The sequence below is a fragment of the Carassius carassius genome, chromosome 43 (genome assembly GCF_963082965.1).
Source record: "Carassius carassius chromosome 43, fCarCar2.1, whole genome shotgun sequence".
Lineage (NCBI taxonomy): Eukaryota > Metazoa > Chordata > Actinopteri > Cypriniformes > Cyprinidae > Carassius > Carassius carassius.
In genome coordinates, this window is record NC_081797.1 from 20,466,104 (window position 1) to 20,493,865 (window position 27,762).

A 27,762-nucleotide genomic window follows, 5' to 3' on the forward strand; every position below is an offset into this window, starting at 1 on the left:
GATACGTACTCGGATCCGGTTGACTGCAGTGAGCCTCTGATCTGGATACAGACTGGATCCGGTTGCTACGGTGACCTCGGAATAAGAGAGAAACAGACCAATATTAGCGTAGATGCCATTCTTCTAATGATGTAGCAAGTACATGTGGTGGTATGGGAAGTGTTCCCGGTTCCGGTTTACCTAATTAATGCAGCCTAAAAATCCTTTAACGGATTTGGATATTTAAAGCATATTAGTACGTTATGTGTAAGCCAGGTTAAAGAGATGGGTCTTTAATCTAGATTTAAACTGCAAGAGTGTGTCTGCCTCCCGAACATTGTTAGGTAGGTTATTTCAGAGTTCAGGTGCCAAATAGGAAAAGGATCTGCCGCCCGCAGGTGATTTTGATATTCTAGGTATTATTAAAACGAGTTTTGAGAACATAGCGGACGTAGAGGATTATAATGTAAAAGGAGCTCATTCAAATACTGAGGTGCTAAACCATTCAGGGCTTTATAAGTAATAAGCAATATTTTAAAATCTATACGATGTTTGAAAGGGAGCCAGTGCAGTGTTGACAGGACCGGGCTAATATGGTCATACTTCCTGGTTCTAGTAAGAACTCTAGCTGCTGCATTTTGGACTAACTAGTTTATTTACTAAGCGTGCAGAACAACCACCCAATAAAGCATTACAATAATCTAACCTTGAGGTCATAAATGCATGGAATAATATTCCTGCATTTGACATTGAGAGCATAGGCCGTAATTTAGATATATTTTTGAGTTGGAAAAATGCAGTTTTACAAATGCTAGAAACGTGGCTTTCTAATGAAAGATTGTGATCAAATAGCACACCTAGGTTCCTAACTGATGACGAAGAATTGACAGAGCAGCCATCAAGTCTTAGACAGTGTTCTAGGTTATTACATGCAGAGTTTTTAGGTCCTCTAAATAACACCTCTGTTTTTTTCAGAATTTAGCAGTAAGAAATTACTCGTCATCCAGTTTTTTATATCGACTATGCATTACATTAGTTTTTCAAATTGGTGTGTTTCACCGGGCCGTGAAGAAATATAGAGCTGAGTATTATCAGCATAACAGTGAAAGCTAACGCCATGTTCACCCTCAGGATCTGAGTGAGCCAATTTGGAATGGTACCTTTTGAAGGGAAGTTTTACAACTCTTTGTTCCTAGTATGGTGTCTTGCATATGAAATTAGATTGGGGGGTTCAAGATTAGAATCTTTAAGATTCTTATAAAACTAATGTGTTGAATAGGCATCAACATATTATATACACTCTTTTATTAGATTCATTTAGATCATGAAAATACAAACTCATAGATACCAAACATTATATAGATGAGGTTATATTAACTAGTGATCCATCATAAGCGTGTATAAAACATATACAATACATAAAACACATTATACAAGAACAGTTACGGCATACACCATGACCTAAAATATATGTGAATTAATTCAAAGAAAGGTTTTTATATGGATTAATTAGAGGATAGTCCCTTTTATGTGTATTATGTGTCTCTTTTAGAGACTTGAGTTTAGAGTTGCTTAGCCACATTCCTGGGCGTCATAAACCTAGTGTTGTCAGAAAGTGTCCCTTTGGTTGCTAGGGAACCAGAGGCCTGTTCAGTCCATTTTGAGGAGATAGCTTCCTTTTGGGGGAAGGGTCCATAGACCCTTTGGTTAGATTAGGAGGCGTTAGATATTATTTGTTAAATGTAACAAATAGTTGTGTGTCTGATTTATCCAAATGCTACAGCAGTCTGTGCCGGAAGGAGAAATGAGAAGTTCACTTCTCGAGTCGTCAGGACTGCAGTATTGTACACAGAAATTAGTTCATAATTCCCAAACTTCCCTTCAAACATGTTTACAGTGATGCGTTTCTGGTCTCAAATTGGTCTAGGCCTCAATTATACCTACATATAATAACAGCATATAGTTAATAACATGTAATGTTTGTATTCATATGATAGACTAATCAATTATGTTTCCAGTACAGACTGCATAGCTTCAGTTTATAGAGATGTGATGTGACTAAGGAACAGAGAAGTGAGGGAAACTAACAAACTAATAACAGATAATCTGAAACAATGAATGAATCTTTTCTGTTTCTCATAATTTGGCCTTGGTTGCATTATAGGTTTATTGCATTAGCAGACTTATTTGAAATGTCGCATTAAGTAGATGTGTTGTGGAATAATATTTGGCTAATAACATACGTTTTAATTATATTCTGCTTAAATAAAAAAAAAAAAAAAAAGATTTGTTCATTTTGACGAATGAGATTCAAAGAACTAAGTCAGTAAAATGATCCCCATCACACATCTGAAGCAGAGCACAGAGAACAGAGGTGTGTGTTCCCAGTCTGTGTCTGTTCTCGTGCAGTTCCTGTCACGGCTGGGAGTAAGGACAGGAAGCAGATTCGAGTAATGGGTATTTATTGAACTGAGTAATGGTAAGTAGATGATGGTGGGTGACGCAGGAACCTCGACAGCAGCACAGACAGGTGAGGAGGTGTTTAAGTGCGCTGGTGGAGATGGTGGTGGTGAGTAATCCGTGGCGATGACTGGTTAATCCAAGAGTGACCGAACTGGAACAAGACACGACAAAGTAGGGCTGGTGGAAGACAGACATGTAGCACGGAGGACCTCAAACAACGATCTGACAAACAAGAGACGAAAGACAGGGAATTAAGTAGGCTGGTGGAATGAGCTGCAGCTGCCACTGATCAGATGATCAGCGGTAACACCCACATGAAACAATCAACATGACGTAACATGAGACGAGCAGGAGATGGTGCATTCATGAACCGTGACAATTCCACTGTAGAAAAGGCAGTTCTGGAACAGAGATGACTTCTCTTTCACTCTTGCGATGCAGCAATTTTTTTGTCTTAAGTGGACTTCAACATGAGAAATGAGAAAGAAAATTAAGCAGTGTTTTTAAATTTGTCAATTTCTGTGCCTGAAATTTGTTCAGTTCTATTTTTTATGCTATTCCTAATTGCTTTATTGTCCCTAATTTACCATAATAAAACCATAGACAAAAGTTCCTCTTGTAGCCTTATGTTTTCTGTAGGGTGCTGCTTTTTCCTTATGTTATTCATCTCCAACAGAAAAATGACAGAATAAATATGTTTGGCATCTAAATGTTTGACTTTATTATTGGATTTTTTTTCTCTTCTTTATCTTATTGGAACCGAAACTATAGGAATCAATAAGAATCGGAATCTATAAGCAGAATCAGATTTCGATAAAATTCAAACAATACTGAATCCTAATCATTGTAAAATTATATTTTCTATATTTTTGTAGTATATGTGTTTGTAAGCAGCTCAATCTGTTGTGAATCCTGCCCACTTCTTTGCATCGTCAGCACATGCTTCAGTGCTCTGAGAGTGTTTATAGAGCTGTGAGTTTAACACTTCATAACTGAGAGCAGAACACAACACAATCTTCATCATCACACAAGACACAACAACAACAATGAACAACATCATCATCCTCATCTGGACCATTGTGGTTTTTTATTTAAGGTAGGATGTCTATTTTTGATAATGATAATATGTTATTATTGTTTACATCAAGTTATTAAGAAGATTTGCAAACTAATTTGTTTTACTTTATTCAGAATCAAGAGGAATCACTGTGAATCAGCCTAAAGGTTAAAACTGTCCAGCTCGGTCAAACAGCTACAATAGAGTGTAGTACAGATCCAGGAATATATTATAGCTACTTAGCCTGGTATCAGCAGAAACCTGGAGAAACTCCTAAACTCCTCATTTATGCCATAAACACCCTCCAGTCAGGAACTCCATCTAGATTCAGTGGCAGTGGATCTAGCCATGCAAATGATTTCACTCTGACCATCAGTGGAGTTCAGACTGAAGATACAGGAGATTATTACTGTCAGAGTTTTCACTATCCAGACAATCAATATGTGTTCACACAGTGATAAAGAGCCGTACAAAAACCTCCGTCAGTCAGAGTCACAGTGACTGCACTGATACAGCTGAGAGACACTGCAGCTTGAGGAGATACAGTTTGTAACAAACAACAGTTTCATCACAATACAATATAACATTGATTCTTGTTTTTTATGATATGATTTGACATTTGCTATTATAGCAAAACATGCCACGATAAGATTATGACTTGATTAACACAGCACACATTAAAGCCATATATAAGATGACATCCCTCAACTAATGTTTCCTTCTGGTGTGTGTTTTTTTTGAACATCTGAACACAAATCACCTGAAGATAGACGCTTCATATAATGACTATAACACAACATGTGTTCATGTAGGACTGAAAAGAGTTCCTTCTTGTGAAAGAGCCATCGACAATGTCTTTAAAGTACCTGTACATTGATGGAATAAAAGGCTCTTGTTAAAAAAAAAAATGTAATATGAATCTTATACAAGATACTAGGAGCCAGAGTGATTCAGTAACAGTTGTGAGAGACACAGATACTGAAGGACACACATCAGAATGAATCATTGACTGTTTCTCATCACAGATCAACAGTTGATTCAATCATTCAGAAGGTCAGTATGACTGCTGAGAGTCTCAGTGTGAACAAACCTCATCTCTCCATCAGTCCAACACAACTGACTCAGTGTTTGAGCTTCAGAATTTGATTACACAGTCTTGTGTCATAATTTCCTATATCTGCAGGAGTTTTCATGGTTCATTTAGTCACATTTGATTATAAAATATGAGTTCTGGGGCCTCATTTATAAAGATGTACATAGACTTTTTTAAATGTCAGTACAAACATCCACACAAAAATGTTCCTAAATCTATTAATCTTTATAAATCTTAATTCAATTTAAATTCAGGCACAATGTAAACAAACACATAAACCTGCAGAATAACCACAAATATCTCTTCATGGTTCAGAAGAAGTACACACACAACACTGATCAACACAGACATTAATAACACAGTATCATTACTACTAACAGAAATCTTGTATTTCTGAAGAGAATGAGTCAATGTTTAATATAATCATCATGTTTTAGATGTAATATATGATTCCTGTCAGTCAAACTGAACAGACTGCATTCAGTCACTTCTGATATCTGGACATGATGCTTTCCATTTGACCCACAGAAAGATTTATATTCTTACAAATTTTGTATCAGAATGGCTTTTTATGTTTATGACATTTTCATATACAGTATATTTGAATTATCTCTTGACTACAGCAGAAGTGAAACTGGTGTGTTTCAGTCCAGATCATGTTACCAATCAAACAGTGACTCTGGGAGTGTGAGCTGAAAATCTCATTTGCATTGTCAGGGTGGAGTGATTGTGATCCTCTCAGAATAGAGCAGCTCTGTCTCCAGAGACCATGTTCAAACCCCAAGAGCTTTATTTGACTAGATTTACTGCTACTGATCGAGCTTCTGAAAAACACCTGGACAAACACTACATGCATCTTCATCTGTTAGTTGAATGATGTTGTCAGACACAAATGGAGTTTGTTAAGAAGCTTTATTGAATGTTGCAGCAAACACAGCAGATTGAAAGATCAGCCAGTGCTTTGACACTAGAGCTCTCTTTCAGTATTGAGTTGTAAATGACTACAGCTGCAGCACTAGACTCATGTGAATCCTGCCTGACACAGGACACTCAGATACGCTCATCTTCAGGAGAGAGCAGCGCTCACTGGAGAAACATCAGCACTGCGAGCGACTAACAGCGACTCTTGTGGAACGAGGCCTCATGAGGAGCTCCATCATGTGTTACTCTGCAGACGTACTGCTCTCCCGCTTCCCAGCGTGCTTTGCTGAGGGTCAGGACACTACTGCGGCTGTAGCGGCCGTCCTGCTCGCTCTCTGCGCTGGTCACAACCCCCTCGGTGACCTCTGAGCCGTCCAGTGTCCAGCTCACCAGCGCCCCCTGTGGAGAGTAAGAGCTGAGCAGGCAGAGCAGTGCGGCTGAGTCTCCAGAGATCTGCAGAGAAGAGGGCGGCAGCAGAGACACTGAGGGCTTCACTGTGGGACCAGCTGCAGGAGACAAACACAACACATTCACAAACACAGAGAAACACAAACACTACATACATTTCAATGAAACCTAAAAAATGAAACAAAATATTAAGATATTTACTGTTTTAATCCCAGTAGATTTATATCCCTTAATGATGTCTTTGTATCGTAGTACAGTGAGAAATTCAACTCAAAACACAATTTCACGGATATTGTGTGACTACAAATGATACTGGAATTAGAAATTAAGCAACTATGTTCTTTTATATATATATATATATATATATATATATCAATGAGCTTTTCTTAAATCCACTGAATTATGAGCACAACATGAGCAAAGGAGATTCAAAATCATCGACTGATCTATAGAAAGCAGCTCCATTTACATTTGAAAGTATTTTTATTTTCATTTTAAATCTTTTTTTTCCCCATGTATAAAATATGTGATAAATAATACAATCAAGAGTGAGCCACATTATGAAAAATTAAATAATTCAGTTGAAATCATCTGAATATCTAAACGACACAATATTTTAGTTTAAATATTTACTGTAGAACTATGTTTATAAAATGTGTAACACTCTGCAGTAAGGTTCATAAGTTAACGTTAATTAATGCGTTAATTCATTTTAACTAACAATGAACAATTCATTTGTTACAGTATTTATTAATCTTAGTTAACAAAGATTAATAAAGGTTCAACTGTTCATTGTTAGTTTATGTCAACTCGGGTCCATTAATTAATATTAGCAGATAAAACTTAGGATTTTAATACTGTATCAGTAAAGAATTAATATGGGATAGACTGAGATTAATAAATGCTTTACAATAATTTTTCATTGTTACTTCACAGAGACTAATGTATTTAACTAATATTAACAAAATAAACATTATTGTGTTACCAAAATATACATTTTATTTATATAAAAATAAATAAAATAAAATACATAAAATTCTGGTTCAGAAAAAAAAAATGCTAATAATAATAATACTTGTACACAATCTAAATTGTTTGTTTGCACTGGAGAATTTAAACAGACTTACCGAGCACCAGTTTAGTTCCTCCACCGAATGTGTACCACAGTGGTACAATCTAATGAAGCACTCGTACAAAAACCTCTGTTCCACTCGAGTGAACACACACTCCAGCAGAGAGAGAAACACTTCAACACACTGAGAGTAGAAACATCTCTCTATTTTTCAAATGTAAAACTCCTTCATACTAAATATTTTTTTAAATGTAAAAACGTATTTCTGTCTCACATAGCAACATGACATTGACTCACCACTGAATCAATATTGATTTCTGACATTAATCTATATTAGTTGTGCAATCTTGTAGTAAGTTTATTCAGTTAAAATCAATTTATTATCATGCCAGTGTGTAATTCATCTTGTTTATAATGTTTCATAAAGTGTTTTATTCTTCTTATTCTCACCCTTCACTTGCAAAAACTCACTCTCAACAGAAATGGTGTAAAGTACAGTAATGAGATGAAGAATTAAATCAGAGGTTCAGATATAGCTGCTTTATTCTACATAATGGTGGTCCTACCTCATGAATATCATATGATATAATATAAATGAATATAATAAATGAATCATGGGTGATAAATATTTCTGAAGAGGGTGATTCTATTAAGGGTTTTGTGTCACATTGCATTAAGTGTAAAGTTATTATTTTAATATGCTATACTTTATTTAAAGGTGATGTTGCAGTGTAATTACATAAATACTGAGGAATATTAATTTCTATGAATGTAGGGTTATGGTTAGGGTTTTGGATTATGCATGATTTACCGTTGTTGTTAGAGTAAGTACATGTAACATCTGTAACAAAATCTCCTTAAAATAAAGCTGTTGTGAATCCTGCCCACTTCTTTGCATCGTCAGCACATGCTTCAGTGCTCTGAGAGTGTTTATAGAGCTGTGAGTTTAACACTTCATGACTGAGAGCAGAACAGAACACAATCTTCATCATCACACAAGACACAACAACAACAATGAACAACATCCTCATCCTCATCTGGACCACTGCAGCTTTTATTCAAGGTGAAATATTACGTTTGATATATCAGCTTAATAAGAATAATAAGCTATTGTTGTTGTTGTTATTTTACCATTTTAATATACCAATATTTTGCTATAAAGGTGCTTTACTGACAAACTGACTTTATTTTCTCTTCTTCAGCCTCCAGAGGAATCACTTTGACTCAACCTAAAGTTAAAACTGTCCAGCTCGGTCAAACAGCTACAATAGAGTGTAACATAGATGTAGGGATACTTAGCAGCTACTTACACTGGTATCAGCAGAAACCTGGAGAAGCTCCTAAACTCCTCATTTACTGGATCAACAGCCTCCAGTCAGGAACTCCATCTAGATTCAGTGGCAGTGGAACAGCAAGTACTGGAAAAGATTTCACTCTGACCATCAGAGGAGTCCAGACTGAAGATACAGGAGATTATTACTGTCAGAGTGTACACTGGATCAGTAGTAGCTGGGTGTTCACACAGTGATAAAGAGTCGTACAAAAACCTCCGTCAGTCAGAGTCACAGTGACTGCACTGATACAGCTGAGAGACACTGCAGCTGCTGATGGAGGTTATTTCTTATAACAGTCTCATTTACTCAAAAAAGTCTTGTACTGATTTATGAATCTTTCTGGTTCTTTAATGTGTGTTTCACTCATTACTTCAACATGGATGTATTTAATTCATCATTTAAAATGTTCCACCATTAAACAATCCAATGTAATCTGATGATACTTACAGTATTCAGGGAAACAGTTCTCATGTCCTTTCAATCCAGAATTACACTAAATAAGTTAATCATAGCAACTCCTTTTGCATGTCATAGAACATTAAACATTCATTCCTATTATCTTTTTCTTCTTCTTCCAAAGTGAAAATCTCAAATGATGTTTTGTGTTAAGAATCATTCTGTGAGTCAGTAGTGAAAATTATGTTTTGGATTTCCCACAATCAAATTATAGTTTCACACTTTTTTGAAGTGAAGTCTGAATATAGATAGATAGATAGATAGATAGATAGATAGATAGATAGATAGATAGATAGATAGATAGATAGATAGAATGAAAGTCTGAATGTATGTGAAAGTGTAAATATGTGAAAAGAAAGTGTACATTTGAGAATTCTCACTGAATAATGTGTAGCTTGTTTTGGCCTTTTGAATTGTGATTCATTTAAAAATGTCATTCACTGAAATTTTCCAATACGTTGGTGAGCTACAAGACTTCTTTGAAACAGTTGGTCATACTACAAACAACATAAACAATTTGGAGTCTACATCACGTCATCTCGAGGATCATATTTCCATTCTTGCAACATTCTTAGCGGTTATGGGCAGTCATGTTCAACAAAATGTTGCTGAAAGAACATTATGCATCATTCTCGAAGGAATTTATGAATCTCTTAGGGAAATGTTGGCTGAAATAGTCCTCCAGGTAGAAGCTGATACACAAGTGCATGGTAGAAATGCACATTCTGCATCACAGAGAGGAAGGCTGAGGTGAGTGATGATAATTTATTGTACTTTAACCTCTTTGCAAGTTGCAAACAAAATAATTAATACAAGTTATGCATTAACACTTTGTGAATTAACACATTTTTGTTATTTAGTTTTTTTCTTGTTTGAGGTTCAACATATCAGCTGCTCTGTTGATTCTCATGCGGGACTTAGGATTTAGCTGGATGGCCATATCACGAATGTTGTCTGTAAACATTCGAACACTGTACAACCACAGCAGACAACTTGGTTTAGTGGACTATGGGAGTTTCACAAACATTTCAAATGATGATCTAGATCATCATATTACTGAGGTTCTTCAACAAACCCCTGGATCGGGAGAGACCTACATCACTGTTAGTTTGAGAGGAAGAGGGATAAGAGTTCTGCGATGGCGAGTGCGAGAGCGTTTAAGAATCATAGATCCAGTGGGAAGAGCCTTAAGAGGACGAAGGGAGGGTCTACAATGTCTCTGTCCCAAATCAATTGTGGGATGTGTTTTGTAAATTTGTTTTTACTCTCTAGCTGGTTAATGAAGAAAGATTGCTGTTGTTGTAAAATTTTAATGAAAAAGTGAGATAATGCAACATAAAAAAGTATAAGCATGAAAAAAACATGATATTTAGATTAATTAATTAATTATTTTTTATATTTGTATTATTAATTTATATTTTTAACAAGTTTTTTGGCAAGAAAAAGACAACAAAGCCAAAAAGTTTAACTTTGATGTGGTTTATAAGAATAATGATAATAATAACTATAATAATAACTAGGAATTCCAGAAGCCTTAGTCTGGATCCAACCCTTAAATGAAGAACCAAATACCCGAGAAGAGAAGATGCCAACCATCAGAAAACATACAGAATTACCTAAATTTTCCATATGTTAAATATATTCAGTTTCTACAATATATAAATGTATTGTAGAAACTTGATTTGCTGTTCTTCAAGAGGTATGACAGAATACATTAGTTATTTATTAGCTGTTACTTCAATAATTACTTATTAGTTATACAGTAATAAACAGTATTTTAGTGTTACTATTATGGTTGTTGCTGTTGTAAAATCATCATGAAAATTTGAGATAACGATACATAAAAAAAGTATAAAAATATAAACAGGAAGGGGGAAAAAACAGTATTGAGAATTTTTGTATTTATTTATTTTTCACAAAAGCTTTTTGGCAAGAAAAAGCCAAAAAAAGTTACACTTTGATGTACATCCAATGTGGTTAATAATAATAAAAATGATTCTTATTTCAGGCATATTGACATAAACCACAAGTTAAATCCATGGGGATTTGTGATTCACGGTGGAGTTGATGGCTATAACCGCTGTATTACCTACCTGAGATGTTGCACAGACATCAGATCATCAACTGCCTTGCAACTTTTCCAAAATAATGTGGATCTGTTTGGACTCCCACATCATGTCAGGGGCGATGCAGGTAGCAACGAAAGATTGTGGGCAGAACTTAACAGGGTGGTGTCAGCCTATTTTAAAGATCTTTTCCTTTTCATGGAAAATGTTGCATTTTAGATAGCAACAACCCACTTCACATTACGGCTCTTCATCATGTTTACCTTCAAAGAATAAACAGATCTGTTGATGAGCTTGTAAGCCAGTGGAACCACCATAGTTTAAGGACAATGGAAAGCAACTCCTCACTGCAACTTTGGACAGCTGGAATGCTCCAACTTCCTGAAAATCAAGGACCACTCAATATTGTGCATGTGCAAAGACCTTATGATCATCGCCGGTGTCATCCTGAGTTAATCACAGTAAATCCCTTGACTGACGATGGAAATCATGGAATAGAACTTTTTTTTTTCACAGCATGTAACTTGCTTAAAATAAATACTTAGTCTGTTAAGTAATTTTGGTAATGTTTATCATATTGAAGTTATTGTGGTGACAGAAAAAGGCATTAGCATGTAAAATTATGATTTAAACACAAAATACACTTTTCTTTCACGATGAACCATTGAACATTATCACCATATAAATAGTGTATATTATATGATGTATCCTTGTAAACGCTGTAACTTAACCCTGTTGTTCAAGGTGAAACCTGTATTTTAAGTTATTAAATACATTCATTTTATGTAGTTTTGTGTAGTCTAATTTTGTAACTACAGTATATTATATAAAATGAGAATAAATGTTACACTTAAAGTCTTGGATGCACAAGTCCCACCAATGTAGACACTAAAAATATATAAGCCAGGGCACAAAAAGTAGGAACAGAAAAACATTTATTTAAAAGAAAGCCATACACAGCCTATAAAGAAATAACAATTCTGTCATAACAATGAAACTGGGGAACATGGTTGTTCAGGTTAGAAGACTGGAACATATAGCTTGAAATACATCTTAAAATGTAATGAAGAACTTTGATTTCTTTTATTGTTTTTTCATGTGTTGTACAGTAAATACATAATGTTGGTATCAATGAATAACAAAGTGAAATAACATCGGTAACATAAACAATCTAACATAACTCAAGGTCTACATGCCTCGAAAATATTACCTCTCACGCTCTTCCAAATCCTGGTGAATTGCATATTGCAAAATCCATCTGAAAGCAGTGTACACTGCATGAACTGGTATGCGTAGAATATTTTCACAAGTATTGGCCACTGGAAATCGGGAACAGGTAATGAACTCAAGTCTTGGCTTTGGAGAGAAACCCAGTGCTGGAATGCTGTCACATCCAGTGAAGAAAACAAGAACATCCTCCAGAGAGACATTGTTTTCAACTGTAAAACAAAAAAAGAGAGAGTACCACAATTAAATGATGACTATGTTAAATGATAACACTGGAGTAATGCAAAATTGTTATAAGAGTAGTTATATTCGAAAAGGTTGCTCATAATGTCACATCCAACACTAACAACAGTCTGGTGAGTATAAAGAGCCATTTAGCAGAATAAAAGATAGGAGTTGGTGAAGACTTTAGCAAATAATCTTTCTCCAAGCTTCTGTGTATAAGGCAAGGTTAAAAAATAGAAACATTGCCATGTTAGAATAGAAAAGGTTCCTGTCCAAACTGTTGCTATAAAATTAGAAGCTCACAATTTCCTAGAATATCATTATATACTTTAATATTAAGATTTTCACTCATGGATATTACTAAATAAGTCATACCTGTTCATTGGAAGGGGATGACCCAATACTTTTGGCAAAATTAGCTTTAAATGTTATATGAATGTATTCATAGTACTTAAAAACAACTGGAAACTGCTACAAAATCAGTGTGCACACAAGTGCTTCAAAAGTTATTTGCTATTAAGCACTTTGCAACTGATAAAAAATAGCAACTGGAAATTCATATTATAATAAAAAAAAACAGCATAAATCAGTGATGATCCTAACATAAATACATGGAAAGAGTGTGTGTAGTTAAGATTAATTTTAATTTATATACTTACTGAATTATGCTTTCCAGTGAGTAGGGTTTCATCAGTGGATGAGAACAAGAGTGTATTCATCTGTAACATCTGTAACATCAGAACAGGATTTACACATTACTGATGATTTATGATCAAACTGAGGCACCTATTAACAATAGTTTGCCATGTAAGTTATCCAACAATTTTTTTTTATCAAAATATCAATTAAAATTGTGTAACTTTATCTCATTAAATTACTTAACGAGCCGTCTGTAGAAAGCAGCCTTAACAAGCTGAGGCACAGCCTCTGATCGATAATGATTATTAAACATATTTTTAACTCAATTTACAAAATAGTCTCATCAGTTTACAATGTGTAAAACTTTAACAAGTCAGTCGTTTACTTGGATTATGTTAAACAAGTACACTTTAACCACAATGAACAGCGTTTATCCATAAGGTACTTACACTTCAAAACAGGGGCGTCGCGATTTTCCGTTATTTTCGAATAGGAGTATGATGAGTCCTCTCCCGTGGCCTCATGGGATAGAGTAGTGTCCATCCTATGCATGCTACGGAATTCGGGCGGAAGTAGTAGGCCATCCGGGTACATTTCGCCTACTGTTTTCGGACATACTACTTGCTTCACATACTGTTTTTCGCCTACTATATAGTATGGAAGTATGCGATTTCGGACGCGGCCTAAGTGTTTTTATCTCATTTAAAATGTGTTTAATAACATCATTTAGGTTTTTAGCGATATTCATGTGCTTTACTCAAAAACTTTTTCTCAAGAGAGATATTTTCTTCCACTCACGATTGGGAGAAGAAGGGGAATTATTTTTTTTTTTTTTTTTTTTTTTATCAAAGTAAAACACCATAAGTAAGTGATTTACCTCATTTACATGTATTTTATAAGATGATATTACTTTATGGTGATATTTAAATGCTCTGCGCGCCTAAACGAGCCTAACGGTTCCTCACAGATTTGAACTGCTGTGCAAGCAGACCATGATGGTGCAGACACCGAAAAGACCAGAAGTAAGCGTTTTACCTCATTTAAAATATCTATTTCATAACAGCATCTTGATTTATAGCGACATTAATATGTTGTGTGCTCCTACACTTTCCTCAGAGAGATATTTTCTTTCACTCGCGAAGCGGAGCAGACAGGGAAGTTGGTTTTAACAAGGAAAACACAGAGAGTAAGTGTTTTACTTCATTTAACGTACTTTATGTATTTCATAAAATAATATTCTTAATGATATTTGTATGCTGTGCGTGCCTAGACGATCGGAAACATTTCTCACAGATTAAAATTGATGTCAAAATAGCAATATCAGTAAATGTTAATTGTTTCTTGCATGTCTCCTGACCAAATTTTGTCATTATACTAAGCATTAATTTAATGAGTTTTCATAATTTTGAGTGTCAGTATTCATTTGTATATATTTGAAAATAACTTTTCAATATACTCAAATCCTCTATAATGCATGAGTTAAATTGTTCACCATTCAAAGTGAATTTGTGCCCTCACAAGACTTGGAGTATGACACATGGGTAGCATGAACTACAGATCAGATATGATTTTTTGGTACTGTCGTTTATTTATGTGCTGTCCCATTTATGCGCATTCATTTTGATAGACAGAGCCGTCAGCGCAGTGAGATCAGCATGGAATTCAGGAATCGTAGAAAGAATCAGAAACATACTGAAATGTTGCATATTATTTAACAAACATCCTGACTTGATTGTTGGTCTCTGTGCATGACTGTGTGTTCATGAGACACGATTAGTTCAGTTCACTCTGAATTGCACAAAATTGCACAAAAAAAAGAAAAAAAGAATCAAGATTAATAAAAATGTGACAAAAAAAATCTAAGCATGGACATGCCCCAACCCCCCCCCCAAAAAAAAAAACTGTGTACTTTCTTCACCGAGTTGAATCTTTTTCACTGACTCCTGACCGGAGCTTCGGTTGTTATGACTGTCAAAATGACAGCTGACAGATGAATGTGATAACTTCCTGTTGCAACGAGCACAGATGTATTTACCTCAGAGAAAAAAGCACATATGTTGTATTTCATGCTTTGTTTTTATTAATCTTCATTTTTCACAACTTGTGTGCTTTTCCTAGTTGTGTTGGATTGAATTGCTTTGCTAATAGATTCTCATGAACACATATTCATGCACAGAGTTATTTACTTATACTCATGCCGTTCTACAGACACCATGTAAGACATGTATGTCATACAGGTTTGGAACCACATGTTGTGCCACATAAAGTGCATTCAAAAATACAAGTTCAGTGTTACTCTAATATAATTTAACCATTTTTCTTAATTTTCTACATGTATTTATGTATGAATTTTTGGAAGCACATTTAGCAACTGCAGAAGTGAAACGTTGAATCACTTCGACTTTCATTGGTCAGTTATGAAAACGAAAAGACAAATACTGAATAAGGTATGTGGAGATTACATTGTGGCAAGCGCTAATTTGTATAAATGAGTGCAATGTCCGCAGTGTGTGAACATATCCCTACACAAGCTGAAAATTCAGAAGGATGTGTCTATGACTATGATGAACTGGACTCGGAGTCTAATTTATTTCCAAATATAAATGATACATGTAAATATTACACAGACGCAGAATTTATTAGTAATATAGAAACGGCTGGTTCATTTTCTCTTATTCATTTGAATTGTAGAAGCCTGTATTCAAATTTTGGTAAAATACATGATTATTTGAACACATTACAAAATAAATTTACTGTTATAGCTTTGTCTGAGACTTGGTTAACGGATGAGAAAGGTGTGGAATTTCATTTTGAGGGTTATGAATTATTTTATGTTAATCGGATTAATAAGAGAGGAGGGGGGGTTGCTCTATATGTTAGTAGTGATCTGAAATGCAAAACAATTGAGTGTATGACTACTGCAACAGAAGATTTAATGGAATGTTTAACTGTTGAGATCGAAATGAAGAAACAGAGGAATATTGTTGTCACATGTATATATAGAACTCCAGGATCTAGTATTACAGCATTTAATAACAAGCTGGAGCAATTATTATTTGGGTTGAATGAAAATAAAGTGTCTATAATTTGTGGGGATTTTAATATAAATCTTTTGAATGTGTCAAATCATACTAGTGGTTTAGATTTTCTAGATTTAATGTACAGTAGAGGCCTTTATCCTACTATTACTAAGCCTAGCCGAATAACTTCCAGTTGTGCCACGTTAATTGATAATATTTTTGTAAATATATTTGAAAAAACGGTCAAAAGTGGTCTTTTGATAAATGATACAACGGATCATTTACCGATATTTGTAACTCACTTCTGTGAAGTAAAAACAAATAAAGAAAAGTATAGTAAAGTTATTAGGTTAAGAACTGAGGAAAGATTAAATAGATTTAGGGATGATCTAATGAAAGAACATTGGGACAATGTTTATAGTACAAATAATGTAAATAAGGCATATGAATTATTTTTGAAAAAGTATTTATGGTTATATAATAATAATTGCCCAATAAAAATATTGAATGATAAAGCAAGAAATAATAATAAACCTTGGTTAACGAAAGGTATATTGAAATCGTGTAAAAAGAAGAATAAGCTTTATCGGGATTTTGTAAAATATCGGACGGTAAATGTAGAAAATAAATATAAAGCTTACAAAAATAAGTTGACTACTATAATGAGACGTGCAAAGAAAGATTATTATATAAACTTGTTGATGGAAAATAAAAATAATATCAAAAATATGTGGAAAGTTTTAAGGGAGGTTATAGGCAGTAAAATGAATTATAGTCAGCCATTATATTTAATGAATGAACAGAATGTCGAGATATGTGGTGAAAAAATGGCTGATGAATTTAATTCATTTTTTGTTAATGTTGGTCCAAATCTTGCCAAAACTATACCATTACATAATAAAAGCTGGATAGGTGAAAGCAGAGTCATGCAATCCATTTTTCTTGACGAAGTTAGTGAGAGTGAAATTATTTCCACTGTCTCTAAATTAAAAAGTAAAAATTCGTGTGATAGTGATGGCTTAGATATGTATATTGTCAAAGAAACTCTACGTTGCATTATTAGACCATTAAAATATATAATTAATTTGTCTTTTAATACAGGTTTTTTTCCAGATAAAATGAAGGTGGCTAAAATTATTCCTTGTTTTAAAACTGGTGATAGGCATAGTCTTACAAATTATAGGCCTATATCTTTGCTTTCCCAATTTTCAAAAATTCTGGAGAAGCTTTTTGTTAAAAAATTGGATTATTTTCTTGAAAAACATTCTTTGATAAACGATAATCAGTTTGGGTTTCGTAGCACCCGCTCAACAGCTATGGCTTTGATGAAAATCACAGAGGATATTACTACAGAATTGGAGAATAAAAATCACACAGTTGGAGTTTTTATTGACCTTAAAAAGGCCTTTGACACTCTCGATCATGGAATATTGATATCTAAATTACAGACATATGGAATTAGAGGTGTAGTATTAAATTGGATTATTAGTTATTTAGAAAATAGACAACAATATGTAGAGTATTTAGGCCATGAATCTAAGTTGGAAACAATACAGTGTGGAGTCCCTCAAGGCTCTGTGTTGGGGCCTAAATTATTTATTTTATACATTAATGATCTCTGTGATGAATCAAAGATTTTATGTTTTGTTCTTTTTGCGGACGATACAAATTTTTTTGTATCGGGGAAGAACTTAAAAATCTTAATCAAAACTATTGAACAAGAATTGGTCCTACTTCAGAAATGGTTTAACAAAAATAAACTGTCGTTAAATTTAAGTAAAACTAAATTTATGTTGTTTACGAATCAAAAATGTTCTGATAATGTTTGTTTGAATCTAAATGGAATAACTATTGAGAGAGTGTCAGAATTTAGGTTTTTAGGAGTACTCATTGATGAAAAATTTAAATGGAAATCACATATAGCCTATGTAAGAAATAAAATGTGTAAAAATATTGCTGTTTTGAGTAAAGTAAAGTTTATGTTAAATTATAAAGCAATGAGAATCCTTTATTGTTCCTTTATTTTGCCCTATTTGATGTATTGTTTGGAGGTATGGGGTAATTCATATTTTACTAATTTAATGCCCTTATTTATTTTGCAAAAAAGGGCAATAAGGATAATTAATGGAGTTGCTCCAAGAGAACATACTACAGGACTGTTTCTGAGGTCAGGACTACTTAAATTGAAGGACTTGGTTTCTTTACAAACTTTATTAGTTGTTCATAAAGCAAAACATTGCTTGTTACCACATGGACTGCAAACCCTTTTTACTATAAATAGTGAGACAAGTAGAAGAAATAATGATTTTAAACAACCTTTTGCTGGAAATACCCTCAAACAAATGTGTGTTTCAATTTCTGGTGTGAAAAGATGGAATTGTTTAGAGAATGATTTAAAATGTTGTTCAAATATAGTTCGATTTAAATATAAGTATAAAGAGAAGATACTGAACTTGTATAAAGATGATGGTGAAAATTCTTAAAACTATAATATGAATGATTATGGTCTCGTCATTGTCTTTGATGCCAGAGTTGTCATTATTGCATTAATGTTGTTTGTGTTCGTTTAGTGTTGTGTAAGCAGAATTAATAGTAAAACAAACACAAAAAATTAAGGAAAATTGTTAAAAATGAAAGTAGATTACATCTGGTCTGCGTTATTTTTCATTTTTTTTTTTTTTTTTTTTTTTTTTTGTCGTTGTTATTTATTTTTTATTTTTCTTCATGTCGGTTAGGCCATCTAATTTGTAACTTTCTTATTATAAGAATGGGGTAGGAGTTTATAAGATTCTTTTTTCTTCATCCTACTCCTGTTCTTCTTGTCATGGAATGTATTTTTGTTGTGTTTGTGTGGATTGTTGTTGTGGCATTTCGTGTTGCATTACCATGAAAAGAGAATAAATAAATGAAATGAAAATGAATGAAACTGTCTGTGTAATGCCAGTGTGTCCTGATATTGGGGAAGAGTGTAAGTCAATGGATCTTAATCCTAGTCCTGCCCCTGCTGGAGATGATGAAGCTGTTCTCCTGCATTTGAGTCTCAAGCAGGACGAGAAAATACTTCTTTGAAACAGAGACGGACACATCATGGGCCTCCCCTCAGTGATTATTTCTGGAACTTGGTTGATCTGCTTTTATTGTATAACTATATAAACAAAAACTACAAAATACAAATGCACTAAATAAAATAATTTAATAAACGGATCTTTACTCTTTAAGCATTTAACTAAAATAAGTACTAAATAACAAAATAAATTACTAGAGAAGACTGACCATAATCAGCTTGCTTCCATTTAGTGAGAAAAGTCTTCTCTTCACCTGAAATAAAAAAATAAAAATTCTTCTGGTTTTCAGTGATGTAAAGACAACGTTTGAGCGTACACACAATATCTGAGTGAGAGCAGAGCCAATTCAGAAAAGAACAATGTATCTTTAAAAGAGACGTCCAGTTTTGTGTGGGTGAAGGAAATCCACTTGCGAGTGGAGAGATTTGTGCTCGTGCATTACATGGATCACGTAACATTATGTGCTCTCGACATTTGTCATTAAGATCACGCTACAGAAACAGCCTAAAATTAACTATAAAGAAGAGAGAGAGAAAAAAACGTCCCTGGGCAGCTGCCTACACATGTGAGGATCTGACGCTGCCAGATGCAGATAGACATTTACTACAAACAGGGGTGTGTCTATCACAACATAGACACACCCCTGGATCTCTGAGAGTGTTTATAGAGCTGTGAGTTTAACACTTCATGACTGAGAGCAGAACAGAACACAATCTTCATCATCACACAAGACACAACAACAACAATGAACAACATCATCATCCTCATCTGGACTCTCACACTGTTTGCTCAAGGTTTGTGTGATGAAATTTGATAATTATTATTAATTCTTTAATATTTGAAATGTACATCGTCACATTTGTCTAAATATTATTCTTGTTCTTTCTTTCAGAGTGTAAAGGACAGTACACTGTAACTCAGAGTCCATCAGTAATAACAGCAGCTCAAGGACAAGACGTCAGAATAAACTGTAAAACCAGCAGTAGTGTGTGTGGTAGTAATTACTTACACTGGTACTTACAGAAACCTGGAGAAGCTCCTAAACTCCTCATATATGATGCATCAACCCGTTACACTGGAACGCAATGTTGCCTGTTGTTGTGGTGGTACTGCATGTATTAGCTGGTATCTACAGAAACATGGAGAAGCTCCTAAACTCCTTATTTATGGAGCGAATCAACGACAGTCAGGAACTCCTTCTAGATTCAGTGGCAGTGGATCTGGCAGTGATTTCACTCTGACCATCAGTGGAGTCCAGACTGAAGATACAGGAGATTATTACTGTCAGAGTGTACACATTCCTAGTAGCTATGTGTTCACACAGTGATAAAGAGTCGTACAAAAACCTCCGTCAGTCAGAGTCACAGTGACTGCACTGATACAGCTGAGAGACACTGCAGCTGCTGATGAGAGGATCACAAACAACACAATGACTTCAAGTAACGCATTTTCCAGAGATTACAGCATACGGACATTAAGATGAACTGTATTTATTTACCTACATGAACATTTGAATATAAGATCTGCTGTAGTCTGATTTGCTTGAGGACTAAATGTCTGGAACAATTAATCATTCAAGAGGATTGATTGAGAAGAATAAAAAAAAATGGAGCGTTTTAATTTCTTCGCCCACTATTATAAGATCAATTACCATCAGTTTAATCGAATGTGTTGCCTGCTCACCTGCAGTCAGAAACACACTCTGAATCGCACACTTTGTTTCGGCCTTCGAGCCCTGGCATACAAAGCATAAATAACACGCAAACCATGCCAACATCATCCACCGGCGAAGTTCACGAACCATGATATCACACTCGCCAGCTGTAAGGCTTCGATTTAGAAAAAGGTGAGAATTTCACTTCTATGCAATCTTCATGAAATACCTTCCAAACGCTATGCAAGTTACACACACACACACACACAGAGAGAGAGAGAGAGTTTAACTGCCTCTAGTTAAAAAATATAAAATGTGTTCCCGACTAAGTCCCAGTCCCACTAGTGAGCTTAGCCATTTTCAGAATTATATATATAATAATTTTATATATATAAGTGTTTAAGCTATTTGCACATATTTCAGAATCGGAATATCATAGATTTCATAATATAGTGAGTATGTTTGCAAATATTTTGAATAAAACAGTAAAAATAAAATAAAAGTGATCCATGTGTCATACAAATCTATTGTGGGTGTGTTGTCACATGACAAGCATGGGCTGGGACTTAGTTGGGGACACATTTTATATTTTTTAACTAGAGGCAGGACATTTTACTCTCTCTCTCTGTGTAATTTGTATAGCTTTTTGGAAGGTATTTCTTGTAGATTGCATAGAAGTGAAATTGTGAAATTCTCACCTTTTTCTACATTGAAACTGCCAATTAACTTACTGCTGGCGAGTGTGATATCATGGTCGCATGTCCTGATTTTGCTGAGTTAGATGTGTTCCTAGGTCAACATATTTTGTTGACCCTGAAACAACATTTTACTCCAAAAATATATTCTTGACCATATCCCTACACCTAAACCTAACCTTAAAATCCCTAATTTTGATTTTAATCCCTAAAATCAGAGGAAATTATAGATGAATGACACTGATGTACAAGCACCAAACGGTGATTTTAAGCGTAAACTTCACAAAATCTACAAACTGGTTCTTCAAATCTGATTGGTTAATCACAATGTTGTTCCAGGGACAACAAAGATGTTGTCCCAGGAACATGTCTCACTTTTCTGCATCATGGTCCTTGAACTCGCCTGTGTTCTGAAATGTTCAGTGTCTGAGATATTTGGTGTCATTGAGAATAAAGAACTATATATAAAGACTCGTATGCAGTAACAATTATTTACATTTTTTTCTCCTTAAAAAAGGTTTCACATGGAAGTGCATGAGAGCCTACAGTTCATGTTCAAGCTGTTTGTTTGTAATTAATTATATGTTACAAATCAGCAGAGTTTGACACTTGCACTTCTGCCTGTTATTTTGTTCCTAGTTTGCAGAAGCTCTTCTAATGGGGGAGACTTACATTTTCTCAAGTTATATATGAGCCACTATTGCACATATACATGAAGACATGGGTAAACATTCTCAGACTTAACTTTAGTTTTTTTATTATCTGATGCAGGGGATGGTGGATGTGTACTTTATCAGTGTAATAGTTAAACATCATATGCAAAAAAAAAAAAAAAAAAAAAAAAAAAAAAAAACCTTGTGTAGCCTATTTGATACAAATGTTGTATTATTAACCAGTTTTAAAGTTTTACTACATTCTGTTCCTGAAATCCAAGATAATCAAGATAATCAAAGGTAATGAAATCAAGCACAACCTAATAAAACATGTTTCGTGAATAAAGGGTATTGTAAAAAAGATCATGGTCTGCGGATAATTCATCTCAAAATATACCACAATAAAGTATATGATTAAAGACAAAAACAAAGTGTATAATGGCATACTGTTCAATACAGTAGTTTACATCAGAACATCCCTCCAGAGTACAGTTATATTGACAACATGACAAACAAAAGCAATTTGACTGTCTTATCCGTAAACTATGACACAAGGACTTGTCATTCTGATGGCACTGACATGTTCATTGACACAGATATTTATTTTTGAGAGATTTTGAGCAAATGACTTGCTTTTGCAGGTAATCCATGGTGTTTTGCTATTTGTATGAGTTGTTTTGAGAAATGCACTTACTGTTTTGCAAATCTCAAGGATGATTTGAGAAATGTACCAAAGCGACTGAGAAAAACTGTAACTGGGAATTCTATCCAGTCTCTTTCAATCAATATCCCACATACAGTAATGTGTAAATTTCTATTTTTGAAATGGATATATGGCATACATGGCATACTGTTCAATACAGTAACTGTCATCCAAAATGTTGCCATAGTTTACATCAGAACATCTCTCCAGAGTACACTGTTATATTGACAACATGACTAAGCAATTTGACTGTCTTATCCATAAACTATAACACAAGGACTTGTCATTCGATGGCACTGACATGTTCATTGACACAGATATTTACTTTTGAGAGATGAACTAAGGATTTTGAGTAAGAGAGGTTATCCATGGTGTTTTGCTATTTGTTTTGAGAAATGCACTTACTGTTTTGCAAATTGTGAGTTTGATTCGAGAAATGTACCAAAGCGACTGAGAAAAAGTGTAAGAAGAGACTACAGTTGTTCTACACGTATCTGGGAATGAGCGCTCAATATGTGCATTTTTGTCATTCAAATACACACAATGTTCACTGTGTTTTCCCCCACGCCGACTCCGCTCTCACCACACCCCCAAATATGACTACATGCTGACTGTATGTGTTCCTGTATTTACTACAGCTGGCACACAAAACCTACTGTCCTCATCATTTGGTTTGTTACCTGTAAAATATATGATGATTATAGGCTGTCTACAGGGGCGTCGCACACGTGGGGGATGTGGGTGTTTTAACACCCACATTTTTCCCGGTGAGAGGGTTCAACACCCGCACGTTTTCTGCAGTTTATCCGCAGTTTTGCACAGACGCCTTACAACAGTCGCTCCTCCGTTTGTCTGGCCGCTCTGTGTCTGCCCTCGCTGCGGCTGCCTCCTCTCCCCTCCCTCTCAAACATGACACCGGCTTTGAGTGTGACCGGTTGATGATTGGTTGTTCTGCCTTAAGTCCCGCCTCTCTTGGGGTGTTATCGGTCAGCTCGTGCTGAGGAGGCGGGAACTTATGGTTATGGTTATTTACATCTCCCTTTTCCAGGTACTTTGAATGAGTGTTTATGCTTTCGAGGTTTTTAAATAAGCTTGATATGTGTTTGGGAAGATGTTCTGTTATCGTTTTGTTGACATGTCGAGTGTTTTCGGTATTATATTTCGTTTTTTAGACTAATGCTAATTGCTATTATTGGGATATTGTTCAGCAGCTATTGTTTGCATTCCTGTTGAAGAACTATGAAAGAAAAGTGTATATTATTTTAATGTTTAAAAACAGTAAATTGTTACATTATTTATACCACCAGAGAAAAAGCTTTGTGTGGGCGTTTTTTTTTTTTTTCCCAGCCAAACTCTGCAAGTAGGAAATCCGGCACAGTGCCGGAGAACTTTAAGCCCTGCATTTTGTACCCCTCTGTCACTGTATTCATAGTTTTGATTGTTTATAAACAAACCACATCCATCCCCCACACTTTTGAAAACCTTTTTACGCCCCTGGCTGTCTTTAAATGCACAGAAGGGAATATATTATTTGCAAATGGAAAAGATTCAAAGCAGTTCAAATCCATAGGGATACTGACTTAATGTAGCACTGTTAGCTTGACATGTGTGATCAGAGTGAGCTGACTAGGAGACAATTCATTAAAAACTTCTAACATCACCTGTTCATTACTGGTCTGTGTCTCCACACTGTATCTCCAGTAACAAAACTGTACTGATCCTGCAAAATGAACGAATAACTTCAGTTGAGTGGAAAAAAAGGTAACACTTTATTTTGATAGTCCACTTTAGACATTATACTAGCTGTAAGTAACTTTGCAACTACATGTCAACTAGCAGTTAGTAGAGTATTAGTAGACTGTCTGCTTAATATCTTCTAACACTTTCTTTGTCAACTTATTGTCAACTTATACTAAGCCTAAACCTACCCCTAACACTAACCCTAAACCTACCCAGACAGTCTACTCTAAGAGTTAGTAGACATGTAGTTGCAAATTTCTGAGATTTAGTTTATATGTAGTTGACATGTAGTTACAAAGTTACTTATAGTCAGTAGAATGTCTAAAGTGGACTATCGAAATAAAGTGTAACCGAAAAAAATACTAACGTTACATATTACAAACACAAGCAGTGACGGAACATCTCGTTTTTTCAAATGCAAAAAGAAAAAGAAAAAAAAAAGCATTATTTCTAGAGGTGGCTGATAAATGGAATATTACTGGTGGTTAGAATATCGATAATGTAGATTAAATATTACAAGATCAGATCTCTGAATTTTGTTCAGTAGCGTTACATTTTAAATCGTTCAGTTCAAATAAAACCTTGTATTTTGATTGCCAATTTTTTTAGTCCACATATGCGATCACATTCCGATATCAGAATGCAGTCAGAGATAAATTATGCGATTTAATTCAACCTCCTGAGTTCATATAGCAATAACTGCCGCTTTATGGTTAAAGCCGCACGATTGGCAAGTCTAAATTAAGGATAAATAAAAAGTATATAAAGATATACTTACTTGATTCATCGTCTGCAGTATATAAAGTCTCATCTGTAATCATCCAAATGTGACGCTCCGTTGCTCTTTTCTAGTTTGTTCCTCACACACACATCGCAGTCAGACAAACATGGCGCACGGTGCATTAAACAAAAGAGATACTGTGTGGTTATGTATTATTAAAAGCATTCAATTTCTACTCAAGTTCAAGTTGTTCAAATTCGTTGGTTAGACTCATTCACCTAACTAAAAGTCATTTTACAGTGCAGTTTAGCCTATATTAGAAACCAAATGTAGGCTATTTGAATCCAAATTAATTTGGTTTAGATTCGTTAAACTTTTCCTTGCAATTAATGTACTTAAATGTGTTTAAGTGACTCAGAACAACATAATGATATTGAAAGTATTCTGTACACAGATGTAAATGATGGTACTATTACATACAAATACAGTACGTTCAGAAAATATTATGTAGAAAATTTTATTTATAGAATTCATAGAGCAGGAGCTGGTGATGAAAATTTCAACAATTCAATTTTTTATTGGAGTATGCTGTATAAGAAAGTGTATTGAAGTTTATTTTTATTAATTGCATTAATGCACATAGTATATATTATAGACTAAATAGTAATACATTTAAAACACATTAACAAATGTAATTTTGGAGAACACACTTAAGTTGAAATTAAAATCAATTATTTTACATGTGCTTTAGTATATTGATAGACATACAATAAAATCATAATTATGTAAACTGTATGTTTACAGTTTTTTACAGTCGCTATGACAGTTTTTTTTAATACATTTAACAAGTTTCCTAAACTCTTAACGCACAAACACACCTGAAACACACAATTGGCAAAACGGTTAATTTCATGCCCAAATCACACATTGTAAACTAAACCCCAAAACTCATTTTCAAAATACAATAATAAACTAACACAATACACTATGTCTAACAAAACACTGAAAACATGTTTCAAAATCAAATAATTATTCAAAACACTAACACATGTTCTCTTCCAACAGGAACATTTAGTCAATCATAACACAGTGACAAAAAAACAAAAACACTATCATCCGCTGAAATTACAGAAACTGCATTATTTTATGCTTCAGGTCTGCCCTTATACAATAGACAGTATATTGTATTGATCATAGATTGTGTTTTGCACTGTAGTTAAATGCATGTATTTTGTTGATTTTGCTTGCAGAAATTCAGTGCAAAAATTGAATGACCATCTCAGAGTAGCTTTATAGAATGAACGGTTTATGGGAGAACAAAGACAAACAGAATTGCTGCAGTTGCAGGCTTTATTTGCAACAGGACACTAGAAAAGGAGCAAAAACAAAAATACAAGAAAAAAGTGCAATATATCTGTCATTTATTTATAATTTATGTCATTATGTGAAAATACAAAATTTACCGAACAGAAAAATCCACAGTAGAATAAAAAGTAAATAAATAAATGTGAGATAATCTGCCCAAACTTCTAAGTTTGGCCACATGTTCTCATCCACATCACACCTGATATCTTCTCTGGCAAGGCATCTGGGGAAGTATCTTTTGGTATCCCTTATCCTCTTCTGGTATTGTTCAGCTGTAATGCCTTGGCATGCAGCATCCATTGTATCCTGGCATCTCTCTCAGTGGGGTTGAGGAAAAGGGAGTAAGGGTCAAGGAAAAGAGACATCATTGACTGTCCTCTCTGGGAATGGTGGAATGCACATTGTTCCATGTGATCACATATTGGCAAGTGGTCTCCCATCTGTCCCCTTTCTCTGGCACCAGTCTTTGGTACTGATCTTCTAAAATCTCACATTTACGCAGGAGTGCCCTTTACCACACAAGATCAGCCCAAATAGGTCCTCTTTTACTGTATATAGAATGATCATGCGATTGAAAAGACCTCAACACCTGAGTGTGATTCCTAAATGGGATTCAGCTGTGATTTATATATTTGCATTACTGCAATAAGCGGTTTCTCATTAGCAATGGAATAAAATACAGGGAATATATGTGTGTTTCAATTCACAAAATTAACAGCTGTTCACTTTGACTTTAGTCTATATAAGTTATGTTTAGAACATGATGTTATCTGTTCTGACATACAATGTGAAAGCATTTGAAAATTTGACTGTAAAATTACATTGTTTTGGTCTTGGTTGAGCTTGTGTGTAAAAGAAGTTCAAGCATTTTAAATTGGTGTTAACTATATGCATTTTGTATCAAAGCAACAAGAAATGTGTTAATTGTAGCCTACAAAGCCGGATGTTGTGCTAACTGTGTTAAGAGTTTAGGAAACTTGTTAAAGGTATTGAAAAAACTGTCATAGCGATTGTAAAAAACTGTAAAGTGGTTCTAATTCTACACAATTTTTATATATTAAAATATATAGCAAATAGCTAAAAACTGATCATAAACATATCTTGAAATATGCTTAATATATGTATTGTTTCAAGATAATACATTTAATATGGATGATATAATTTAAATATAAGTATGCCATATAACAATATTTAAATACTATTATT

The 27,762-nt window shown here is 34.4% G+C and overlaps 1 protein-coding gene and 3 gene segments (V, D, J or C); 2 read left to right on the plus strand and 2 right to left on the minus strand.

Moving 5' to 3' along the window:
• Positions 1-8,745, plus strand: part of LOC132125477 (Ig kappa chain V-III region PC 2485/PC 4039-like) — a 370,198-nt gene extending 361,453 nt beyond the window's left edge. Inside the window, 1 exon segment of the V gene segment in view lies at positions 8,196-8,745. Coding sequence covers positions 8,196-8,521 — 326 coding nt within the window.
• The window catches only part of LOC132125468 (uncharacterized), a 1,183,551-nt gene that overhangs the window by 82,275 nt on the left and 1,073,514 nt on the right, over positions 1-27,762 (minus strand). The window lies entirely within an intron of this gene.
• On the minus strand, positions 5,527-7,317 carry LOC132124756 (immunoglobulin lambda constant 7-like). The segment is given in 3 exon segments: positions 5,527-6,019; positions 7,049-7,097; positions 7,291-7,317. Coding segments are annotated over 3 exon segments (390 nt in total).
• LOC132125478 (immunoglobulin kappa variable 3-11-like) overlaps positions 19,698-27,762 on the plus strand; it is a 100,202-nt gene continuing 92,137 nt past the window's right edge. Inside the window, 1 exon segment of the V gene segment in view lies at positions 19,698-19,819. Within this exon segment, the coding sequence occupies positions 19,771-19,819 (49 nt within the window).